At 39.0% G+C, this 24,027-nt stretch overlaps 1 protein-coding gene across 1 annotated transcript in view; it reads right to left on the bottom strand.

Annotated features, from left to right (window-relative positions):
* The window catches only part of Lonp2 (lon peptidase 2, peroxisomal), a 94,220-nt gene that overhangs the window by 66,175 nt on the left and 4,018 nt on the right, over window positions 1–24,027 (bottom strand). Inside the window, exons 2-6 of the mRNA XM_003469431.5 lie at window positions 18,669–18,903; window positions 15,343–15,474; window positions 13,714–13,836; window positions 7,570–7,733; window positions 6,655–6,749 (exon numbers count right to left, since the gene is read on the bottom strand). Of these exons, the coding sequence (XP_003469479.1) occupies window positions 6,655–6,749; window positions 7,570–7,733; window positions 13,714–13,836; window positions 15,343–15,474; window positions 18,669–18,903 (749 nt within the window). The remainder of the gene's footprint in view (window positions 1–6,654; window positions 6,750–7,569; window positions 7,734–13,713; window positions 13,837–15,342; window positions 15,475–18,668; window positions 18,904–24,027) is intronic.

Below are 24,027 nucleotides of genomic sequence, written 5' to 3'. Positions count from 1 at the left end.
ATACTGTGAAAGAATTCCTCCCAAGAAAATATGCCAAGTAAAGACAGTTTTCGGCTTTCTGAGAAGAGGTGATTTTCATGCTATCTTTTCTATACAGGATATTTTTTCCTGATTGTTCTTAATGATCCCAAATGCAACAGGACTTCTGCTTATATGTAAAAAATGTCACCTTTACTTGAATATAAATGGATTTATTTACAACTGGAAGACTGAAATGGTACCTACTGGTTCCTCTAATTTAAGTTGGACAGATGAGCATTTCCTCCAACTCTTTGTTCCTGCTTTTAGTATCTGAGATCTCTACTTAGGCAAACTTCTTCAAAAGTCATAAAAACCTAGTTCCATACAGTAATGTGCAGGAGTGCTCAACTTGAATCCTTTTATAGCACAGTTTACCCATCTTCAATTCTCTGCTGCAATGTGAAAGATGGAAATGGTTCTTGTAACTGAACTTGGGTGCTAAACCCCTCTAATAGCGACACACAGCATGTCAGAGTTCTGAGAGATGATTCTCTTCAACCAGAAGGCAGTATATGTGAAAGAATGTAAGAAATGAATTTGTCACCATAGTTCATAGCACTTTCCTTTTTTTTTTGAGACAGGGTCTCACTATGTAGTCTACGCTAGCCTTAAACTCTCTATGTAGCCCAGGCTGGCCTCTACCTCACAGAGAACCTCCTGCCTCAGCCTCCCAAGTTCTGGGATTATAAGTGTGCACCACCATGCCAGGTCAAATATTTTTTAATATTAAAATGCAACATCGTGAAATCTGGTTATGTGACTCATGTGAAACATAAATATATTTTATAGCTTAACATTTTAAAAATACCTAACATTTCTTTAAACATAGAAAAAAAAAATTTGTTTCAGACAGGGTCTCTCTATGCAGTTCATGCTGGCTGTGAGCTCACTTTATAGCCCAGGCTGGTCCTGAACTCGCAACGATCCTCCTGTCTCAGCCTCCCGAGTGCTGGGATTACAGGCATGAGCCACCACGCTCGGCCTAAACATAGAAATTTTATTAGCCAGGACAATACAGCAGGGTGTGTGTGCACATGTGTGTGTTTGCTGCAACAGTGGGTATTGAACCCAGGGCCTTTGTATTGAGCTACATCCCAGGTCCTATTTTTAAACTTTTAAAAATTTTTACTAGGTTGCCGAGGTGGGCCTTGAACTTCTGACCCTCCTACCTTAGCCTCCCTTGGTGCTGAGGCTGCAGACTAGCACCACCAAGAGCCAACCATATAGCTGCTCTTATTAAATCAGCAGTAGTTTAGGCATCTATCCTATTAATTAAATCTTGTATCCAAATTAAACAACAGTAGAAACAAATGCAAATAAGATGGTTTTGAAAATCAAGAAAGGAAAACAGAATATACCTTATCCCAAGAGACATTACATAGCAAAAACAGAAAAAACTAGTTCAAATTATTTCTCTCTTTATAAAGAAAAAGAAGCTCTACTGAAGGACAAGAAGAATTTAAACTCTTTGTAGGAATAAAAAGCTTCAAAATGACAAGCTGTTCTACTGCTCTTCTGTTTTTATAGGTAATTATTTCTTTTACAGAACATTATGTATTGTTTGGATTTGGCACTGTCAATGTGCTATAAATATAAACATTAGATAAATATAAACATTTATTGTCTGATTGATTACTGGTAATGACAGTTACATATTCCACTAGTTACAGAAAAGTTTTCTTTTTTCCAAAATCAGGCAAAAGGCACATTCACAATAGCACCTTGATTCCTGTTCCTGAGACACAAGTTCAGTCTTTAAACAACACAATCAAAGTGTGACATCAGGAAGAGAGAAGAATGAAAAGTTCTAGCTCTTACCCTGGCAAAGAGACACATTTTAACAACCATCCAATACTTCTGAAAGTATTAGCCAATGGGTCCAAAAGAAAAATCTAAGGGGGAAAGAATTTCTTGAGACAAAAATAGAAATAAAACATAACAAAACTTACAAGAGCAGTTCTAAGAGGGAATTTTATAGTACTCAGTGTGTGCTTTAAGGAAAAAAAGATCTCAAATAGACAATTGCTCTTTATACACTTCAAGGAACTACGGAAAGAACAAATGAAGGACTGAAGGTTAAAAAATGGAAGTAAGTAAAGATCATTGTGGTAATAAATGAAAGTAGCAAAATAATAATACGGAAACAACATCAAAGAAACAGTTGAATTCTGACAAACTTTAGATAAGAAAAAAGAAGAAAAATAAACTATAAAGGAAAGAGCAGACATTACAATTGGTTATGACAGACACTTAAAGCTTCTGAAGAGCCTGCTAGCAACATGGTAGGTCAGCAAAATGAGCAACCTTGAATAAACCCCTAAAACATACAACCTGGGGCAAGAATGAATTAAGAAGCAACAGGAAAGCTGAACAAACCAACAGTGATGTGGAGGTTGGAGCAGTAATCAAGAACTTGCAAAGAAAAGGCTAGGACTAAAAGACTGCATTGGTGAACTGTTCCAAATATTTAACACCTAGCCTTTCTAAGTGATCCAGAAGCTGAAAACAAAGGAGCATGCCAAACTCATTTGATGAGACCAGTGTCACCTCCAACACCAAAGCTAGGTAAGAACACTAAGAAAGAAAGAAAATAATAGGACAATAAACTATATTACACCTATAAACACTGGTGTAATGTTATTAACCAAGAATAGAGTAGCACGCTGACTCACCAGGACACAAAGTAAAACACGCAACACAATTATGTGGGAAATACCACTGAGGGTGCACAGACACAAACAACTCAGTAACTGGGATACACCTCATTAACAGTATGGAGTATGAAAATCATGATCATCTCAACAGGTGCATAACAAGTATCTGAAAAATTCAACATCTTTTTGTAACTTAATGCAACAAAGAATACATTTCAACATAATAAATATGATAAGTCAGCAGCTAACATGATATTCCACTGTGAAAACCTGTGAGCTTTCAATCTAAGATCAGGAGCACAAAAAAGATGCTCAGTCTCACCACTTTTATTCAGCCCAGTACTGAAAGTCCTGGCCAGAACAAGTAGGCAAGAAAAACACATAAAAAGCATCTAAATGAAAAATGAAGGGCTATTTGCAGGACAGGGGTAGAGAGAACAAAGCCACATCAGCGAGCAAACCCCATCTGGGAACTAGCGCCATGCATGGGCCACCACCAGACTGGGAATAGCCAGGCCCCAGCCTCTTGCAGTGCACAGGCTAGCAAACAAGAAGAAATCCCCACCCCAACTCCACCTTGTAAGTGCCCAGCTTATCCAGAGGTACACAGGCTGTGATGATAGCTATGGAGGTGAAATGCAATTGGATGTCTGTGGTGTTTGGTGTTTCACTAACACTGCCGGTCTAGGACCAGTGAGTGGTCTGATCACGAGTTCAGAGGATAGTGGTACATGGTGCGGCATCTGGGAGGATCTTCTTCTGAGGGTCGCAGCTATTGTTGATTCCCCATGGTCTTGTTTTGAAGTCCTGTATCATTTCCATTGTCTGGTTGCGTTTTATTCTTTAGTTTTGTTTGATTATGTTAAATCCGATGGCAGGAGCAGCTATTTCAGAGATAGGAAGATATATTATGGCAGCAATTTGAGATTTACTGTTGGCTTGTTTTGAAATCCTTTATTGCATGCATTGTTTTGTTTTTATTTTTATTCTACTGTGTTCTGTTTCATTTTCACTATATCCAAAGTTATCTGCAGCTATTATGAAGACATCAAAAGGAATTATGGTAACTACTGTTGATATTGTAAAGTTCTGAAGTCCTGTTTCCCTTCACTGATTTGTTTTGATTGGTTTTATTCTCTTTAAAGTAAAAAAATGAAGACAAATGGTTTCTGTGGATAATACGGTCTTAAAGAAAACTCTACACTCTCCACTAAAAATTGTAAGAACCAATAAAAGAATTCAGTAAAATTACAGCACAAGAAAGTCAATATACACATCTACAAGAGAAAAAAGACAATGTGAAACCACAAGGGAAGCTATTAAAGAAGAGCAAGAGAGTAATGAAGAGGTGAAGTATGTTACATGCGTGCATGAATACGCCAAAAGGAAAACCTCCTAGTCTGCATAACTAATAGGCACTAATTTAAAAATACAAAAAAGTCAACAAACAAAAAGTTGTTTCTATACCCTAATAAAGCATACAAAAAATTAAGAAAGTGATCTCAATTACAATAGCATCAAAAAGAATAAAATATTTATGTATATATTTAACCAAGGGAGTGAAAGATTGGTACAGTGTAGACTGAGAACTCTAAAACATGAGGAAAGAAATCAGACATGAGAAATTCAAAAGATAATTCCATATTTACCAAGTGAAGGAATATGATCAAAACATCCACACTACCCAGGATAATCTGCACATTCAGCACAATACCTATGAAAATGGCAACTACATTAGAGAGAGAGAGAGAGAGAGAGAGAGAGAGAGAGAGAATCCTAAAATTCACGGGATTACAAAAGGCCCCACAGGCCAAAGCACTCTTAAGCAAGGGAACTGAAGCTGGAAAAACCACACTACTTGACACCACTTCCATCTGCAAGTTTACATACTACACGCCACCGAAATCAAAAGGTACAACAGCTCTGGCAGGAAAGCAGGCATACAGGCCAGACCCACAGAGAGCTTGGAAAGAAACCCTCCTGTTCTGTGCAGGGTCACTGAGCTTTCACTGAGGCCACTGAGAATACACAGCAGGGAGAAGAAGACAGCCTTCTAAAATGCTTCTGTTAGGAGAACCAGACAGACATGTGCAAGGGTGGACCTGGCCCCAGCCCTGTGCCAAGTACACAGATCAACTAAAATGGATTAAAGACAAACATAAAATCTGAAACTGCAGAACTCTTAGGTCAAAGCATATACAAAATGCTCCTTGATCCTGCTCTTGGCAACGGTATTTTCAAACATGATATGTGAACAGGATAGGTCAGACTTGGTGGTGTCCTCAGTAGCCTCAGCACCTGACAGGCTGAGGCAGGAGCATCCAAGGCCCAAGTTTGAGGCCAGCGTAAGCAACTCAGTAGCCCTGCCGTGAAGGAGACTTGTGGGACACAGGCCAGTGCAAAGGTCTTGGGTCAACTCCTAATAATGTAGGAGGGAAAAAAGGCAAGACAAGAAGAGCTAAAATAGACAAATGAAAATACATCAAACTAAAAAGCTTCTGTACAAAGAAAGGAAACAACCAACAAATGGAAAAAGCAATGCACAGAATGGGAGAAAATATTTGTAGTGAGAATATGGAAAAAGGAACTCCTGAATATGTGGTAGCTGTAAGTGTAAATTGGTACGGCTTCTATGAAAACAGTAGAGAAATTCCTCAGAAAGTAACACTAGATGATCCTGCAATGCTACTTCGAATTAAAATCAGAATCCCAAATGATACCTGTACCTCCTGTTCACTGTAATGTTATTCACAACTGCCAAGTTTAAAAAAACTACTTAAGCGTTCACTGGCAGATGAATGGTTACAGAAAATGTGGCACATACATATAATGGAATATTACACAGCCTTGAAAACAAGGAAATCTGATCAAACAAACAATGAAAGCACAAACCGCTCCTTTTGATGAAGAGATTAGCAGTGTAATTATCTATCTCATATATGCATGTGTATATATATATATATATATATATATGTATGTATGTATATAAATGTAATATATATATAAAAAGATATATATATATCCGTTTCCCTCATCCCAGTTGTTCTTTCCTTCTTAATAGTTTCTTCTTCTTTTACAATATCTATTGTACATTTTGGAACTTACTCTTTCAGTTTTTTTACTCTAGGGAAACAATATGACATTTACACTGTAAGTCTAATTTATTTATGAATATGGTCTTTGGTTGCATCTGTTTGCCTATAAAAGTCTCAAGTTTATTTTATAGATGAGTAGCACTCCATTATATAAAAACATCACATGTTTTTTTACCCACTCCATGGTTGATGGGCCTTTGAGTTGATCCCAAGACTTAGCTACTACAAACTGTGCTGCTATCAACATGGGTGCACATGTACTGCTGTTTTGAAATTCTGTATCATCTTTTTTACTTTTTTCACTTTAAAATTAAAAACATAATAAGGGGGCATTATGCTAAGTGAAATACGACAGACAGAAAGACAAATCCTTTATGATCTGACTTACACAGTGTGTGACACTGTAAATAAGTTCACAGAAGAAAACAATGCAATGCCAGGGCTGGAGGAGGTGGCACTGAGCAGGTGACGGCTAAAGGGTGCAACTCACACCAAGTGCGTCCACCCAGACAGCGACCGCATGCACTGGGCCTAGCAGGTGACGCTGGGAGGATCTGACGTGTTCTTCCCCCACACACAGAAGTGACTGAGTAACGCAAAGACAGGACAGCAACTAAGGGCAGTGGTGGACAGAATTATGGTTTTGAGGGTAACAGTTTCACGGACGTGTTCATGTTATTAAAACTCACAGAGGTGCAATCACTGACTAGGTACAAAGGCCTTTTATATTCCAACTACTGTTTTCTTCAAAGTGGCTACAAGACATTACAACTAAGCTAACTGAACACAGTACAGTCAAAGATGAACATCTGGAAGGAGAATCTGCACGAGGTTTTGGTAAGTGACAGAGGGACTGGGAACAGGGTACTGCTTCGTCAGCTCACCAGTGGTGCTTTTATTCCAGGGAAGTTCCACCATCAGTTCCAAATAGTTTCTGGTCAGAGCATACTCTGGCATTGACTGGGGCATTTTTTTGAGTCTGTGGGAAAAATACATAGCAAACATGTTCAGGAACAGAATCATCCCACGAAAACAAAAAATCAAGCATGTCTTCCTTTCTTGGTTAGATACATCATGTGTACTTACCTAAATCTGAAAAAAATTTATGTATCTAGTTAACAAAATTTTTATTTTGTGTATTTGCAACATAAAAGATAAAATGATGTTCTATTTAACTCCAAGGTTATACAGAAAATGGAATCAGCCATATATTTCATTTTGTGATCATGGTTGCCCTATACTTTGTTCTGCAAAAAGAAAAACTGACAGCTCCTTCTCTTTGAAGATTCATTATAATCTAATGAAAAAAGTGATGTGTGATAAAGACAATGACAAAGGACCAAGCCTCACATCAAACAAAGTATGGTTCCTTCTTTAGACAATGAAAAGTCAGCAACAGTTCTAACACTTGTCAGCAGACGGTGGGCAAAATAGGTACATTACTTATCAGTATTTGAGAAAAAACTAGAGGAGGTGGTGTTAATTTAGGAGTATAAGAATATTTAAAGAACTAGACTCTGCTGAGGAACTAAGAAAGGGAGAAAACACTCCACAGATCAAGGGTGTGAGTCGAGAATGATGAAAGCCACAACCGCCAGACATCGGCAGTGGGAATACAAGATGACCAGGGTACTTTCTGAGTGTATTATGCGTAAAACAAGGAGAAAGACCAGAGACTGTAAGCCAGATGACTCGGCTTTCAGGCTGTGATCCACAGCAGCAGTATCAAGCTTCTGACTGCAATGATTTTTAACATGAAACAGCTAAACAAGAGACTTAGGAATGCCCAGCTGACCTACCTTTTTATTTCCTTGACACAGACTTTATGGGCCTGCTCCGGCATGCTGGATGCTCGTATTTTTTTCTCCAACATGACAATGTCATCATTCTCTTCATCCTCATCCTCATCCTCTAAAGTACTTGGGATGTGTGCGATCCTCCTAATAGGGCGGATGGCTATCACCTAAGCAGAAAATACCAGGAAAGTGTGAGTCAAATCAGAAATGAAGTACGCAGCTACAAACAAGGCTATGAACAGTATCCCTTATCTAGAGGAACTAAGTCCAGGATAATCAAAAGACTAGATGGACCCTTTGGTACGTGTTTACAATGCTACTTGCGTGAGAAAAAATTCAAAGAACTGCCTACTAGAAATAAGTAGAGCATCCTGATGCTACCTTCATCGAGCTAACATCGTCACTACAGCCTCTTCCCCACGATTACTCACCACCGATGTAAGATAAATCTCACTCTTCCCCCTTACTAGCAGGCCTCTGTCACACGTCACCAACCTTTCTGACTTCGGCTCTATTCACATGGACTTCAACGGGAGACCTTTTTCTTCTGAAAACACCTTATCTCACCGATGGGCTGCACTACTCACTGTGGTCCTTCTCGTCCTGTCTGCTTGCCCACAGGTGGCTGAGGCCACCATCTCCCTGCCTCCACATGCGCAGGGCAGCCTGGCTTCCATCCCACCAGGCCGAAGCTATTCTCTCCAATGCAGCAACCACGGTCAGTATCAAGCCAAACAGCCTGCAACTATGTGCTTTTGCCATAATCTCTCTGGTGTATTGTAGAATCACCACATGTACTCTTTGAAATTTTCAACTAATTATTATCAAGAACCAACGCCAAACACTACTGGAACAGAGTAAATACTGGTATTTAATTTATAAGCCTTCAAGATTAACTTTTTAAGCTTTGAAACTGTCTAATACATTCAAATACAAGAAGGTTAAAACATACAGCAATAGATAAGAATTTAATTTTATAAAAAGATTTTTGTAAGAAGCTATTTTTAGTCTTACATGTCTTTAGCAGATATAAAATATTTTAAATGATAAAAGACTGGGAGATTCTGGAAGATGGCGGATCAGTAAGCAGTAAAATAGGGAGCCTCTCTGAAAGAAACAGCGCAGATAAAACATCCTGGAGACCAGACACAGGGAGATGGATCCTCTTGACCCAGGAAGAAACTAAAGGGAAAGGAGCTGTCAGGCTCCTGGTCGTGGCACTTCCATCAGAGTCAGTCAAACTCTTGGTCCTGGTGCTTTCACTGTTGGAGCCATAGTTGTGCTAAAGTCAGGGGGTGGTGAGCCCAACGGAGAACAGAGTGGTGTGGAGACCTGCACTAACCCGAGGCGAGTGCTGGGATCTGGCCTTCCTGTGGGAGAGGGGTGACAGGCTGGACAACATATTGGTATTGGGCAGGACAGGCCTGAACAAGGAATGGCAGTGACTTCAGTGGTTGCTCCCTGCCCAGAGCAGATTGGTGGCATCTTCTTGGGCTGGTCATATCCCTGGCCAGGACCCAATAGCCAGAGATTAAATTGTTCCCAAAGTTGTCCCAAATCAGTTCCATCTGCACGGCACACACTAATGTAGTGAAGGCCTCTGCTGGTTGACTGGCTCAGAGGGGAGGGGCCAGCCTACACTGGCCCAGCTTGTACCTCAGTGACTGACAGCAAACTCGAGAGGGCAGAAATCCCTAGCCAGCATGCTTCAGAAGAATCATAATCAATAAGGAAAGGGGCAGGGACCTCCACCATATACCTGTACGGAAGAAACCAAAAACATGACAAGAGAAAGAAATTAAACATGCAATATTGGACATGGCATGAGCTGACATAAAGAAATATCTTTGTGACATTATAGACAAACTCAAAACTGAAATTCTTTTTTTTTTTCCTTTTTATCGGTACTGGGGATCAAACTCACGACTGCCTGCTTGCAAGGCAGGCGCTTATGCTGCCGAGCTAAATCCCCAGCCCCAAAATTGAAATTCTATATAAGTAAAGCAAGATACAAGAAGATTAATAAAAGAAATGTTAAGCAGCTTTCAAGAAGACACAGATGGAAGAAAGGAGGAATATAAAAAAAGGAAAGAAACCTTTGATGAAGAATATTTTTAAAAAACCTAGACTATATGAAACAGATTCAAAGAGATTACCAGGAAATTAAAAACTCCATTGAAAGCTGCAAACTTGCCTGAAAGAAACTAGAGATAGATTAACAAAACTTGAAGATAGGTTTGCAATGTATAATCGTGAAAAGAAAGATCTCTTAAAAATAACAAGGAAACAGGTAGTAACAATCCAAAGGCTAGACAATGACAAGAAGATCTGTAACTTAAGAATAAAAAATGTGAGTGAAGAAGCAGTGGTAAACACAAAGGAAATACAAAGGTTATTCACAGAAATAATTAAGGAAAACTTCCTAAGGATAGGAAAGGGAAATGATATTCAGATGTATGAAGTATACAGAATTCCAGCCGGCTATAACCAAAACAGAGATACACCCAGATGTATAATAATCAAGATCCCAGAAATTTGTCACAAGAACAAAATATTAAAAGCTATCAGAGAAAAGAAACAGATCACCTATAAAGGAAAACCCATGAAAATCATGACAGACTTCTCGACACAAACTATCAAATCAAGAAGAGCTTAGAGTGAAGTATTCCAAGCCCTGAAAGAAAATAACCTCCAACCCAGATAGTATCCTGTAAAACTGTTTCTCAAAATTAATGGAGAACAAGATGCTTCCATGACAAAGAGGAACTGGGAGAGTTCATGACCACCTATCCAACCCTACAAAAAATACTGAAGGACAGTCTAGAGAGAGAGAGAGAGAGAGAGAGAGAGAACACACACCAGGATGGCAGGAATAGTGGCAGAGAGGCCTCAATGAACAGGGCAGACAGTGGAATGAAGGAGAAAAGTAGACAACCAATGGCAGAAAAATAGCATAGTATAAATGAGGCAGAGAAGGTTGGCTATAATCTTTAATATAGATGGCCTTGATACGCTACCAAAAAGAAACACAGGATCAGGAGATAGGGTCCATCGAGATGCTCTGTATAGGAAATATAATTAACCTGAAAGATGGTTTATGGACCAAAAGTCAAATATGAGAAAACAATGCTCTATGTGACAGAGAACCAGACAGAAATAGGGGCAGCCATTCAGCACCTGCAAATAGGTTGGAAAGACATGCTATTTTTGTGTAGTAGAGAACTACTCAGCTGTAACAAAGAAAAACCTTGAGGCTTTTGTAGGTAAAGGAATACAACCTAAGATCAAGCCCAGGTGTAAAAAGGTTCAGAACCACTTAGTTAAAGAGTGGATTGCATCCCTAATCTAAAAACCAAAGGAGTTTAATGGGACCCAAAATGTACAAGGCACCCTGTGAAAGTGAAAGGGGAGGAATTATCTAAAAAAGGAAGGCAGTAGACATTGTTAATAGTGTATGAGGATTTAAAACCCACATTATTCTCACTGCTCTGTTTAGTTTGATTATATTCTGTTCCAGTTTGTCTACTTGTACTAGATTTGAGGGCACAGATAGCTATCCCAAAAATAGCAGGATATATTAGGTAACCATCCTTAATTTCCTATTACCTTGATCTGAAGCCCTGTATAACTTACACTGTCTTATTATGAATTACCTTATTTGAATCTGGTTTGTTAGATTGCTGTTTTGTATTGACTGATTTTATTTGAATCTGTTCTGATTGATAGTATCAGGTCTGAGAGTATAGGCAACTACTCTGAAGATGACAAGATTCAATAGGATACCCACTCTGATTTGACTATTACCTGTTTTTGAAGTCTCCAATGTTTTGTTTTTATTAATACTGTTATGCACTGCTATGTTCAATTATACTATGCCTGATGATATAGACAATTCTATTGACAATAACAAGAGACATCACAGTAACCATTGTAGATCACCTTGTATTGCAGTTTTATACGACTTTTTCATTTCATGTTTTTCTAGGAATTTGTTTTGTTTTGTCTCGCTTTGTTTTTCCCTCTAATACAGAGAGGATAGAAATACATGTAGAGACTCATACATGTGTAGAACCTATAAACAGTTTGTGAGACCTGATCATATAATGTATGATGAAACGAACAACTACTTTGAAGAAAAAGAGACACTACAGTACCCAGTGCTGATTCCATAGCATCATGATATGAAAGCCAGCAATACTATTAGTCTTTGTTCAGAGTGATTTTAGTCCTGTTTTGTTCAATTTCAACATATGGGCAGCTACTCTGAAGAAAATGAGAGACACTATGACAGCCATTGTTAACTTCCTTATTGTCTGGTCTTGAAGACCTAAAATGCCTTCATCATCCTGTTCGGATCAGTTTTATACTATGTAGTTTTGCATGAATTCTCTGTATGTGAAGATATGAACAACTATTTGGAAGAAAACAAGAGACAATATGATAGTGAAAATTCTGGTTGTCTCACTTTGAAATCTGTGTCTCTTACATTGCTTTCTTATGTCTGGTTTTGTTGTGTTTAATTTTACCCTCTTTAAAATAAAATCTAAAAAATGATAAAAGACTGAAAATAAATTTTTTTATAAGTGAAACTTTTAAAAGCACATCCATGATTTTGTGGTTAAGACAAAAGCACTTTTTTATACATTTCCACTCAACTGCTAAAACAGCACTTTCCAACTTGTCTTCAGATATAAAAAGGAGACAAGTTTTAGGCTAACTCTAAATAATGTGTTCTGATTCCTACTGGCCATCATCTAACCATCTCTTACTTGGTCATGTTCTGCAGTACTTAGGAATTTTGTTTCTGAACTACAGTAACCCTTTTCTGATACTAAGCTCCAACTTCTGTGACTCCCAGTGCAGAATGCAGATGGGTTTGATTCTCCACACAAAACGAATGAAGCCGCAGTTGTGCTCTCCTGCCAGAACTGGTTCAGACTTCTGGGGCTTGCTAACTGGTGTGGGATGCGCTCACTCCGAGCCCGGGCTGGCACTCCTCCTCCTCCTGACTCCTCCGATATGCCTGTTCTGTCATCGGCTCTTCTTTCTCTCAATGCAGGAACACTGTGGTGCTGCTGACTGTCAAACCCTTAGGGCTATTCAGAGTTCTGACTCTCCAATGCTGTCAGAGAACAGCCGCTTTCACATTTTACCCATGTCAAATCTATCTTGCTGATCTTAACTTTGCCCAGGCATAAAAACAGTCAAGCACCAGCTCAATGTAGTTTGAGCAAATGACTGCATTATTTATAATAAATGTAATTACTGCATGATAGTAGAGAACGGAAGATCATTTAATAAGCAGTGCTGAGTCAAATAAAAGGCTGCTTGGGGAAAAATAATGCCTGTCTTCACCTGAGTCACAAAGCAAAATAACATGGGTTAAAGAGTTCTGTACTTTTAAAAAATCAATCTAAAGTGAAGCTAAAAAGCTAAACAGATACATGGCTTGTCAAACCACTAGAGGATAAAAGGCTCTAAGCTTAAAAGACAGGAAAAGACTCAAAGTATGACTAAAGAAAATTTACACTTTTTATTTTTTTGAGACAGGATCTCACTTTGTAGCCCAGGCTGGCCCTGAACTTGCAGTGATCCTCCTGCCTCAGCCTTCCAAGTGCTGGGATTCTAGACATGTCCAGCTTAAAATTTATACTTTTGGGGGCTGGGGATTTAGCTCAGCGGCATAAGCGCCTGCCTTGCAAGCAGGCAGTTGTGAGTTTGATCCCTCATACTGATAAAAATGAAAAAGACAAAAAAAAAATTTATACTTTTATAAATTAAAAAAAAACCAAATTATTACACAACACAATCTTTTTAGGAAATAATTTTGTATTATGTTCTTAATACTACATGCAGTTTAAAAAGTTATGAGCAAATGCATCATAATTATTTGCTATTTTTTAAAACATGGAAAACATTAGAAATGACATGTTTGACAAAATGGTTCAGTAAACTACTTCTTTGATTACTAAAACAACAAAACAGGGAGAAAATGCTTACATGCTTAAAAAAGTAAAAATTCAGGCATGGAAAGGACAGGACTTTATCAGACATAGTGAACTTCTATAGTTCAAGTATTTTTCTTCCAAACATCCTGAATCTCATGCTACATAAGGCTCCCCCCAAATGAAACAAGAGAACACGCACCCGTTTATCATCGTCTTGCTTGGGCTTCCTGGTTTTCTGAAGCAATTTCAGACCTTCAATCTGTCTGACAAGCAGAGGAATGGTCATCTTGAAGCGCTCCTCCAAGCTCACAGCATCTAAAATCTGTGAAGCAGGAGTCCATTGATAGCAGCTCTTAGAAACACACACTCCAAAAATTAGCAATCAACAGCCATGACTTAAATTGTTGAGTAAAAAAACCTCATGAATATTCATAGCCACACTGTGACCAACAAATTAACTCATCAGCAAAGCTATCTGAAATGAATATGCGACAACTAACAGAACAAGAGGATCTATCTGGGTTTTTCATTTAAAAGTGAAGCTATGTATTCCTTGATTAAGAACCACACACACAATGGATTTCAATGCCTTCTGAGGATTCTTTTCTTAAAGCATAGAAAGTGTCTACATTTGAGCTCTCAAATTCTAGACCCAAATGTAACACTTCTACACAGGGAGGGAGTAGCAGCATTCCTGATGGATCTCCCTGGGCCGAAGATGACTGCAGCGCCCTGCCCACCTCAGTGCCTGCCTCCACATGCAGTCCTTTGTTGATACCCAGCCTGTTTAGAATAATTGTGCCTGCTATTGTAATTGCCATTTTATTTCGCTTTGTTTTGGATTTTTTGAGACAGTTTCACCACATTGTAGGGACTGGCCTTAAACCTGAAGTGACTCTCCTGCCTCAGCAGCCTACTGCTGGTCTCAGAGATAAGCAACGCCACACCCATCACCTTGTTTAAATATTAAGTGAGTGGACAAAATAAGACTTGTTTAATGAAAACTAAGTGTTTTAGGAAGATTCAATGAATCCTACAGGTTGCTTACAAATATTGTAAAAATACATATGCAAGAAAACCTAGAGTCGAGCTGGGCGTGGTGGCTCATGCCTGTAAACCCAGCACTTACTGGGGAGGCTGAGGCAGGAGGATCATTGCGAGTTTGAGACCAGCCTGGGCTACAAAGTGACCCCAAGACCAGCCTGAACTGCATAGTGAGATCCTGTCTCAAAAAAACAAAAAAAAAAGAAAAAAGAAAACGTAGAGTCTTAAGAATTTCAAATCTAGGATTCTGTATTTAGATGTTTCAAATGTCTTTGAAACGTATTTCTCCTGCCTCAGCCTCCCGAGGACTGGGATAACAGCATGTGAACCATGCCTGGCTTTCAAACTTATTTTGTATCAAAGAAATAAAATCTGAAAATCATAGATAATGCAGCCCAGGAGTGATTTACACAGCAAACAGCCGAGAGTTCTGATAGGGTGGGGCCATGTACAAAGGAAAGGCCATGTCTGCACACGTTCATAAAGTGTTGAGATAAAGTGTTGTCTGTTCATTATTTACGCTAAAATTTATTTTTCAAAAACGAGACACGGCTATAACTTTTCCCATAAATTAACCAGCTACTAGTAGTGACTGTGCAAATAAAAGGGCTGCTTATGTGAACAAAAGCATAAAATAATCACTTTAAAAGTTAATTTAAAGCCATTTTCATTACTTCTGAGTCTCCAGTAGTCCTTTCCTGAGGCTCCAAATCTACCCGCTCACTGTCTAGACCTACATAAACACAGGCCAGGCAACTGAGCCTTCAAGAGGTGAGCACTGTACCTGGAGCTTCTCTTTGTTGCTGGTTCGGATAATTGAAGTCAGGATGTCCGGCAACGCTTCCCTCGGGAGACTGTCTAGAAGACGCCTCAGCTTGGCAACAGCGGGCACGGACATATCCAACATTTCCACCAACTAGGGGAGAAGAGCTCTCAATGAAATCCTGGCTTAGTCGTGGATTCCCACACAGCCTGACTGCGCATCAGGCTTCACTTCTGCAAGATCACTGACACTGGTATCATACAGGCATCTCACCGCTCAGAGGAAAGGGGCAATTCCAACAGGGCAGTAAGAATACAAGCAAAACCGCCTCAGAGCACTGCATACCAATGGTAATTAAAGACTGTAAATTTGTGCTGATTTTTATATTAAACTTTACTTTGGAAAAAATTCAAGCTTATGACAAAGTTGAAGGATAGTATAATAAATAGAACAAGGAACTCTTATATATTCTTTTAGATTCATCAACTTTTAACATTTTACAAAACAACATTTGCTGTCTCTCTGTACATACTCACACTATGACTATTACGGTGGTTATTGCATTTCCAAATAAGATACAAACATCATGACCCTTGTTCTAAAGAACAGGACATTTGCTTACACAATCACAGTTAATTATTAGTCCCTGGAAACTTAACAGTTGACACTGTTATGGTAGCCAAGTAGGAGTTAAAATTCTACACTTGAATTAGCTAAAATTTGAGCACTGACTGAATAATTTTAAGAAATAAGCAAAAGAACAATGAAGTAAAACTAGGGTCTAGAGTGACACTAAGAGTAAAGACAGATTAAACCCCAGACGAACTTTGGTAACTGCCATGGTCAATTGGGCTATCAACAGACTCCCTTTCGTTCTGCACACACAGTGGAGCTGCGTCTGCCTCACTGCCCTTGAACGCAGGCGTGGCTGCGAGTTCTAAACTGACCCTTGGAACACCTGGGCACACGGACAGCTCCTGCTGGGTGAGAGAGCAGGGGCAGCTGAGGTGCCCACAGCTTCTCTTTCTGGCTGGCAATACGAGAAGGGCTGTCTGAGCTGAATCTGTACCTGGGACCTGAACGGACTCCAGCTGGCAGATCCTCACACACGCTACTTTTAGGCACAAAGCCTAAGCAAAAACTACATGTTTGTTATATGACTAGGAATTTATAAAAACTGTATTGGGCCATGCTTGCAGCATACAATGATAATGCTCAGTGTGGGGAGCTGGGGCATGGACGTAAGTCCCTCTTTGTTCCCTCCCTCCCTCCATCTCTTCATCTCTTTTCCTTCTGCAAAAGACCCTGTCTCCCTGTTTCCCATTATCTATCTTCTATTTTGCTTTTAAGTGTATTTATATTTTGGATTTCTCATATATGATATGATATTTAAGTTTGTCTGGCATTGTGACAAATTTTGGAATTAACATAGCAAAACTTAGTTCATATCAATTTTTAAATGATTATCAAATCTTCATTTGGTCAACTCTAATAAGATTCTGTATTTAGAATGACAACCAAACCATTCTAAAAACAATGTAATTTAAAGATCTACTGTGGCCTGCCTAGAATCAGGGAATTAAAGTATAATTATGAGGCTGTTAACAAGAAAGAAGATAATAAAATTTGAAGAGCCTTACTCCTAGAAATTCATTCTAAGAAAATAAAAGAGTTAAAATTCACTCCCAATAGCAACACAATTTGTAATAGCTAAATCTTGGAAACAACCAAAATGCCCATCAACTGCAGAGTGGATGAAAAATATGTGGTATTTTTATACAATGGAATATTACTCAGCTATAAAAAACATGATCTTGAAGCCTTCATAGGTAAATGGAGGCAACTTGAGACTATTCCCATAAGTAAAATAAATAAGAACCATATTTATAAATATCACATTGTGTCTCTAGTGTAAAAAGTAATAAGAAATGTAGGAGTAATAAAACCCAAAATGTATAATTGCTATTGTAAAAAAGGAAAAGAAAGTGCTCTAAAGGATATAACTGCATGTATATTTAAGTGTATAAGATAAATAACCGTATTACTGAGTTTTTGTTGGATCGTTCAACAGAACTGTTTGCAGTCTCACTGTCTGAATGTCTACTTTGTATGCTTTAATTTTGTAACTTGAACAACTATTTCTAAGATGACAATAGGTAATTTATCAACTAGTGATTTCTTACTTTTTTAATTCTGTATTATTTCTACCCTTTCTTCTGTTTTGCTTTCTCTTTAAATAAAATTTTTAAAAAATTCACTCCCAGACACTGAGTAGAAACTACTTGTCACGCTCACTATAGTGCTCAGTACAAGGCAGTTAAAGCAGAGACAAATTCAAATCTGTTATGGAAACAGGTCTGTAAGATAAATTTTAGTAATGCATAATAGATTTTTATTAAAAATAAACATAAAGAAGTGAGAAAGAAACATTAACACCCTACAAGAGCTGAAAAAGCATGCAGCAAAATGTGAAAACTCCAACTACCAACAGAGAAGAGAAGGCGAAATCAGAGGCAGGTGAGGTAACAGGATGCCAGGCCCTGGCCCGATGGCTGTGGTGGGGGGCTGACAGGAGCTCGGGGCCGGGGGGCCTCGGACAGGCCGCACAGGCCTCTGCCTTCCCCGCATCGCACTGCAGCCCGGGCTTTACCAAAGGCTGGTAAAGGTTCCTTCCTCAGGAAAAGCCAGCCCCAAAACTGGTTTTTCTGTTCCTCAAGAAAGGCTCAGCAGGTGGATAGGTTAAAGACAGAAATCAGGGGCCCAGTTACATCCCGGGAAGTTATCAGCTGGGATGCAGGAGACTACACTGTACGATCCAACTTCATAACATGTTTTATTCAGGTGGGAGAGAAAATGAGGTGAGAAAAGCAGACCCCTGTTCTATCCAGTTTACAAAAAGCCTTGAAGCTAGCATGAAAGAATCCAGGGTTTAGCCTGTGTGTAAAGTGCACTCTCCTGCCTAGTTCAGTAAGTTTACCCCACATCTGAAGTCAGCTTCAGCTTTCATCCTTATGACAGACACAGTAACTGGACTTCTGAGGCAATACGACTTCTGGAATTGCTGCCTAGATGTTTTAGTGATAAACAGCTTCTGTGTTGTATTTTAATGTAACATTAAACTTTACATTCCATAAATCTAAATTTCTAAAGTTTTTCCCCAAAAAAGTTAATATATTCTAGAATGATCTAGTTACACCCACAGAAAAAAGCAAAGTGAAATATATTATAAAATATTATTAAACCATCTAAATGTATACTGCCCTAAAACGTCACCACCTATGAAAATCATCATAAAACAGCAAAAACAATTAAGAGGAAAATGAGAGTTAGGCAAGAAAGACGCTCACCTGTACTGCGTATTTGTAGAACTGCTCTGACAGCTCTCCTAGCTCCTCCCTGCTCTGGCAGGTGTTGGGAAATTCCTCCAGCCGGTCCAGCTGCTCCACCTCAGCCACGGGATAGGGCTTCTCTTTTAAGACCTGCACGATCTGGAACCGGCAGAGGCCGGTGATCAGCAGCGTGTAGTGGGGTTTGGGCCAGTTACTGCCCACGACCTGGACTGCCAGGGCAGCAGTCCCAATCCTGAAAAACATGCATGATGTGGTCACAGATACCGCAGGCAGGGCACAGGGCACTTCAGAAGGTTGGTTTTTCTAAGAAAGTCATTTAAAAAATAAAGAACATCTAGAGTGGAAATGAAGTATTTCTCTTTTTAACTTAGCATCTAGTCTGAAATATGGTAAATCGCCACCATCAACTAGGGATGATCTCATAACTGGCAGCTGTTTCAAAAATTAAGAAATCACATGCATCTGAATTATTTAAGCATAAAAATGTAATTCCTGAAATTATTCATCTAACTTTGCCAACCATGAATAAGGCAATCTTGTACCAGAATAAATATTAACATTTCAAATAGACAAATAGTATAGACCAATGTAAGAAACCTCTGTTCCAATACCAGTTTTACTGGATCATCAAAGCAATTCTTATATGATCCATTAAATGTCTACACATCCTCCTTATCATAAACCATCATTGAAATCTGGAAATCTGTACCCTTAATCCTAGGTTTCTGAACGTGGGGACTAAACATTGTAAGCCACGCCCTGTCATGGGCTGAGGACAGCTGGAGACCCTCCCCTCAGGAGGGTAAACCTCGTTCAAGAGGCAATCTAGTACCGGCTGACAAGTTTCATGTTTTGACCAACGCACATATAAACTTAATTTGGGAAAGGAAGTCTCATCCCAACTAAGCCAAAGTTATACAAAACAAAAAGATGAGCATTCAGAAGACACTTCCATGTGGCAAGCGTTCCATTAGACATTCTCTCCCCTCAGATACAGCACAGGTGGTAACTGAAAAAAAGAAAGGAGACGTTGCTGGAGCTCGGAAACTGGTCGTACTGGAACATGCGCCTGCTCACCTCAGATACGTCACGTCCGCACACAGCACGGAAATGGCTAAGTGCATTTTGCTTCTATACACATTTACTTCCTCTCGAATTCTGCATTCAGTGGATTATGATAACCTTTGTTTTCTTCCGCTACTCAGCTGACTTTGAGCTGCTCCATCCCTCCTCACCACTCTTTCCACATGTTGTGCATAAAGGGATTAAAAACTGACACAGACAATAACTTCAGTCAAACAAGAGGGAAAAACCACGTGCTTTAAAAACTTGAGATGATTTGGCACTTACCACTTTACATGTGACATGGCTACTTTTCTGCAGACACTAGCCAATAGTAAGCCACATTTTCCATTTCCTGAAAACCAACTCAGCCTGCCTGAGAAAATCAGCAACACCTGAAGTGATCAGAAACCAACTTAAGACTGTTAATTCACAGCAGATGCCATTCACCACGGTGTGCTCCCGCAGGCAGTCTGCAGCTTGTTAGGACACAGAGACAGCCAAGGTGAGAGACCAGAGCCCCTGCCTGCAGAAGGCAGAAACCAAGGGGCACTAAGAGAAGAAGATGTGCTGAACCCAAACTTCTAGACCAGAAATAAATTTAATAACCTGGCCAATATCACTGACAAAAAGTGATACTAAAACTGAGGTTTCTCACACAACTAGCTCAACACTTTTGCTCACAATGGAAGAAAGATATCCTAAACTGGACCAAGATGATGCAGGACTTCAGCACCTCTCTCTTCCTCATGAGATGAAGATTTTAAATGTCTTAATTGGCTCTTAGCTGATCCCAGAGTTGACCAGAATACACACTTTTAAAGAAAAACATGACCTGTGTCATGGAATCCTCAATCTTTCAAATTCTTTCTGTAATGATGCTAGCTCAGCTGCCCACCTTGGAAATCCACAGGGTCTCCTAATCCTCTCTTCCAACCCTCTATTGTAAAATTCACATTTTAAACTTTCTACTTAGTGAATAATACCACTAGCAAATAGGGTTAGAAAGCGCCACAGTTACAAAAGGCTCCCATAAACATTATTTCATTCTATATAGCCTTTTGCCCCTATTAGGAAAGTAGCATTATCTCATTATGAGTAAGTAACTGAGATTCAAGAATAGGAAAAACAAACTAATTGTCCATGGTTATAAGAATATTTAATAGGCACAGGGCCCCTGAATTAGGTTTTTTAAAAAAAATTTTATTTAAAGAAAGACTAAACAAAACAGAAAATAGGTAGAAATAATACATATGTTCAGAGAAAAAAACAGTAAGAAATCACTAGTTGATGTTTACATATTGTCGTTTTACAAATAGTTGTTCAAGATACAAAAATGGAACATGTAAAGTGGGAATTCAAACAGCGAGACCGCAAACAGTTCTGTTCAACTGTACAACAAAAAATTAGTAACATGGTTGTCAATCCAATACACTTAAACATACATGCAGGTATCCATATCTTCATTTATGTTTAGATTAAACAAACTAAAGCAGGTTAAAATCATTCTGAACAAAGAATAGTATTGCTGAATTTCACATCAAGACACTCCATGATCAGCACTGGTACTGTAGTGTCTTTGTTTAAAATTTACTTTAAGGAAAGCCTAAACAAAACAGAAAACAGGTAGAAATAATACATAATTTCAAAGAAAAAAATAAACAGTAATAAATCACTAGTTGATGATTCCAGATTGTCTTCTTACAAATAGTTATTCAAGATACTAAAGTGGAGCTTATAAAGTGGGGATTCAAACAGTGAGACTGCAACCAGTTCTGTTCAACTATCCAACAAAAACTTAGAAATATGGTTTTCAATACTATACACTTAAATATACATGCAGTTATCCGTATCAATTATGTTGAAATTGAATAAACCCAAGCAGGCTAATATCACTCTGAACAAAGAATAATACTATTGCTGGGTTTCACATTATTACACTCCAGGATCAGCACTGGGTATTTTAATGTCTCTTTTTCTTCAAAGTATCTGTTCATTTCATCATGTGTCATAAGATCAGTTCTCATAAACTGTTTATAGATTCTACACATGCATGAGTCTTAACATGTATTTCTATCCTTTCTATATTAGAGGGACAAACAAAAAAAGTAAGGCAGAACAAAACATATTCCTATAAACACAATGAAATGAAATAAACATATAAGACCACTGTACAAAGAGTTCTACCATGGTTTCTGTGTTGTCTCTTGTTATCTCCAACAGAATTGGTTATATCATCAGACAGTACAATTGAATATGTCAGTACATAACAGTATTAATAAAAACACCACTTTGTATATAGTATAGAACTTCAAAAACCAGCAGTTATCAAACCAGAATGTATATTGTAGAGTCTTGTCATCTTCAGTGTAGTTGCCTATACGCTTAGGCTTGATATTATCAATCATATCAGTTTTGAATAAAATCTTCTCTGCCTCATTTCTGTTATGCTCTTTTTTTTCCCATCAGTTGTCTGCTTATCTTCTTCATTCTGTTTTCCGCTCCATTCATTGAGGCCTCTCTGCCACTGTTCCTGGAATCTTAGTACTTTTCTCTCTCTCTAGAAGGCCCTGCAATATTCTTTGTAGAGTTGGATTGGTGGTTGCAAATTTCCCAAGTTCCTCTTTGTCTTGGAAGCATCTTGCTTCTCCTTTAATTTTCAGAGATAGTTTAGCAGGGTATATCAATCTGGGCTGGAGGTTATTTTCTTTCAGGGCTTGGAATATTTCACTTCAGGCTCTTGAATTGATGGTTTGTGTCAAGAAGTCTGCCGTAGTCTTCCTCTGTAGGTTATCTGTTTCTTGTCTCTTAACAGCTTTTAATATTCTGTTCTTATATTGAATTTCTGGGATCTTATATGCCTGGGTATAGCTCTGTTTTGGTAGTAGGTGGCTGGAGTTCTGTATGCCTCATATATCAGAATATTATTTCCTTTTCTTATGTTTGGGAAGTTTTCCTTAATTATTTCTGTGAATAACTTTTGTAGCTCCTTTGTTTGTATCCCAGCTTCTTCATTTACATTCTTTATTCTCAAGTTATAGATCCTTTTGTCATCTTCTAGCCTTTGTATTGTTACTGCTTGTTTCCTTGTTATTTTAAAAAAGTTTTCCCTTTCATACATTGCAAAATTGTCCTCCAGTTTGGATAATCTATCCTTAGTTTCTTTCAAGCTGATTTGCCATCTTTCCATAGTTTTTAATTTCCTGGTGATCTCTTTGAATCTGCTTCATGTATTCTATTTTTTTTTTTTTTTTATATTCTTCACCAAATGATTCTCTCCTGTGTTTGAGTTCCTCTCTTTTTCTGGTTGTGTCTGCTTGAGGGGTGCTTAGTATCTCTTTTATTAATCTTCTTATATCTTGCTTTATTTGGCTAAATATTTCACTTTTGAATTCGTCTATGAGTCCCGAATATATCTCTTTACATCCACTGGTGCTGTGTCTGATACTGCATGTTTGCTGTTCTCATTCTCCTTTGTATTTACCTGTCCTGGGTCAATGTTCTCAGGGTTGGGGCCTGGGGACTTTTTGCTGGTGTTTCCTCTTCCCATCTTTTTTGCTTCTTCCAGGAGGACCCAGTTGCTTTCTTTGTTGGTTACAATTTTTCTGAAGTGCGCTGGCTAGATGACCCTTCACACTGCAGTGTGCTAGTGAGCTGCAGACAGGGACAGCGTATGATGGCTCCCTCTGGATCAGTCAAACTGCTGTGGCCTGAACTACTGTATCACTTTGCGCCATCTCCCCTCCAGACCAGCCAAACCTCCAAGGCCCCACTACGTCAGTGTGGTTAGTGTGCGCCAGTGCAGCAGGGACTTGACTTCAGATAACCCATGTGACTCAGCTGGGTCACATGACCCAGGCCTAGCTCACTCCACCAATCCTGTTTGGGAAGAGAACAATTGACTGAAGTCACTGCTGCCCTTTGTACTTGCCAGTCCTGCCTGGTCCCAGAATGTTGTCCGGTGGAGCCCCCCTAATTATGGAATGGCTCCACTCCCGTCATTCACCATAGATTGATGTAGGCACCTTGCCAACTCAGCTTTCCTTTTGGCTCGCCAACCCCCAAACTCAATGTTGAAGCGACAGGACCTCGGACGGCTCGGCAAGTAGCTGCAGGACCTAAGATGGTTGGCAAGTCACCTTAATTTCTTCTTGGGACAAGAGAATTCATCTCCCTCTGTTTGGGGCTCCCCACTCTGTATTATGTTGAATCCTAAGTTGACTCAGGGAGCTTCTGTAGCCAGCTGTTATCTATCTGCCATCTTTGCTCCTCCTAATCCTGAATTAGGTTTTAT

This window comes from Cavia porcellus, unplaced genomic scaffold, assembly GCF_034190915.1.
Source record: "Cavia porcellus strain 051 isolate PalLab524CR breed Dunkin Hartley unplaced genomic scaffold, mCavPor4.1 scaffold_5, whole genome shotgun sequence".
Classification (NCBI taxonomy): Eukaryota; Metazoa; Chordata; class Mammalia; order Rodentia; family Caviidae; genus Cavia; species Cavia porcellus.
Note: the sequence above shows the minus strand (reverse complement) of the source record. Positions and strands in the feature narration are given on the sequence as shown.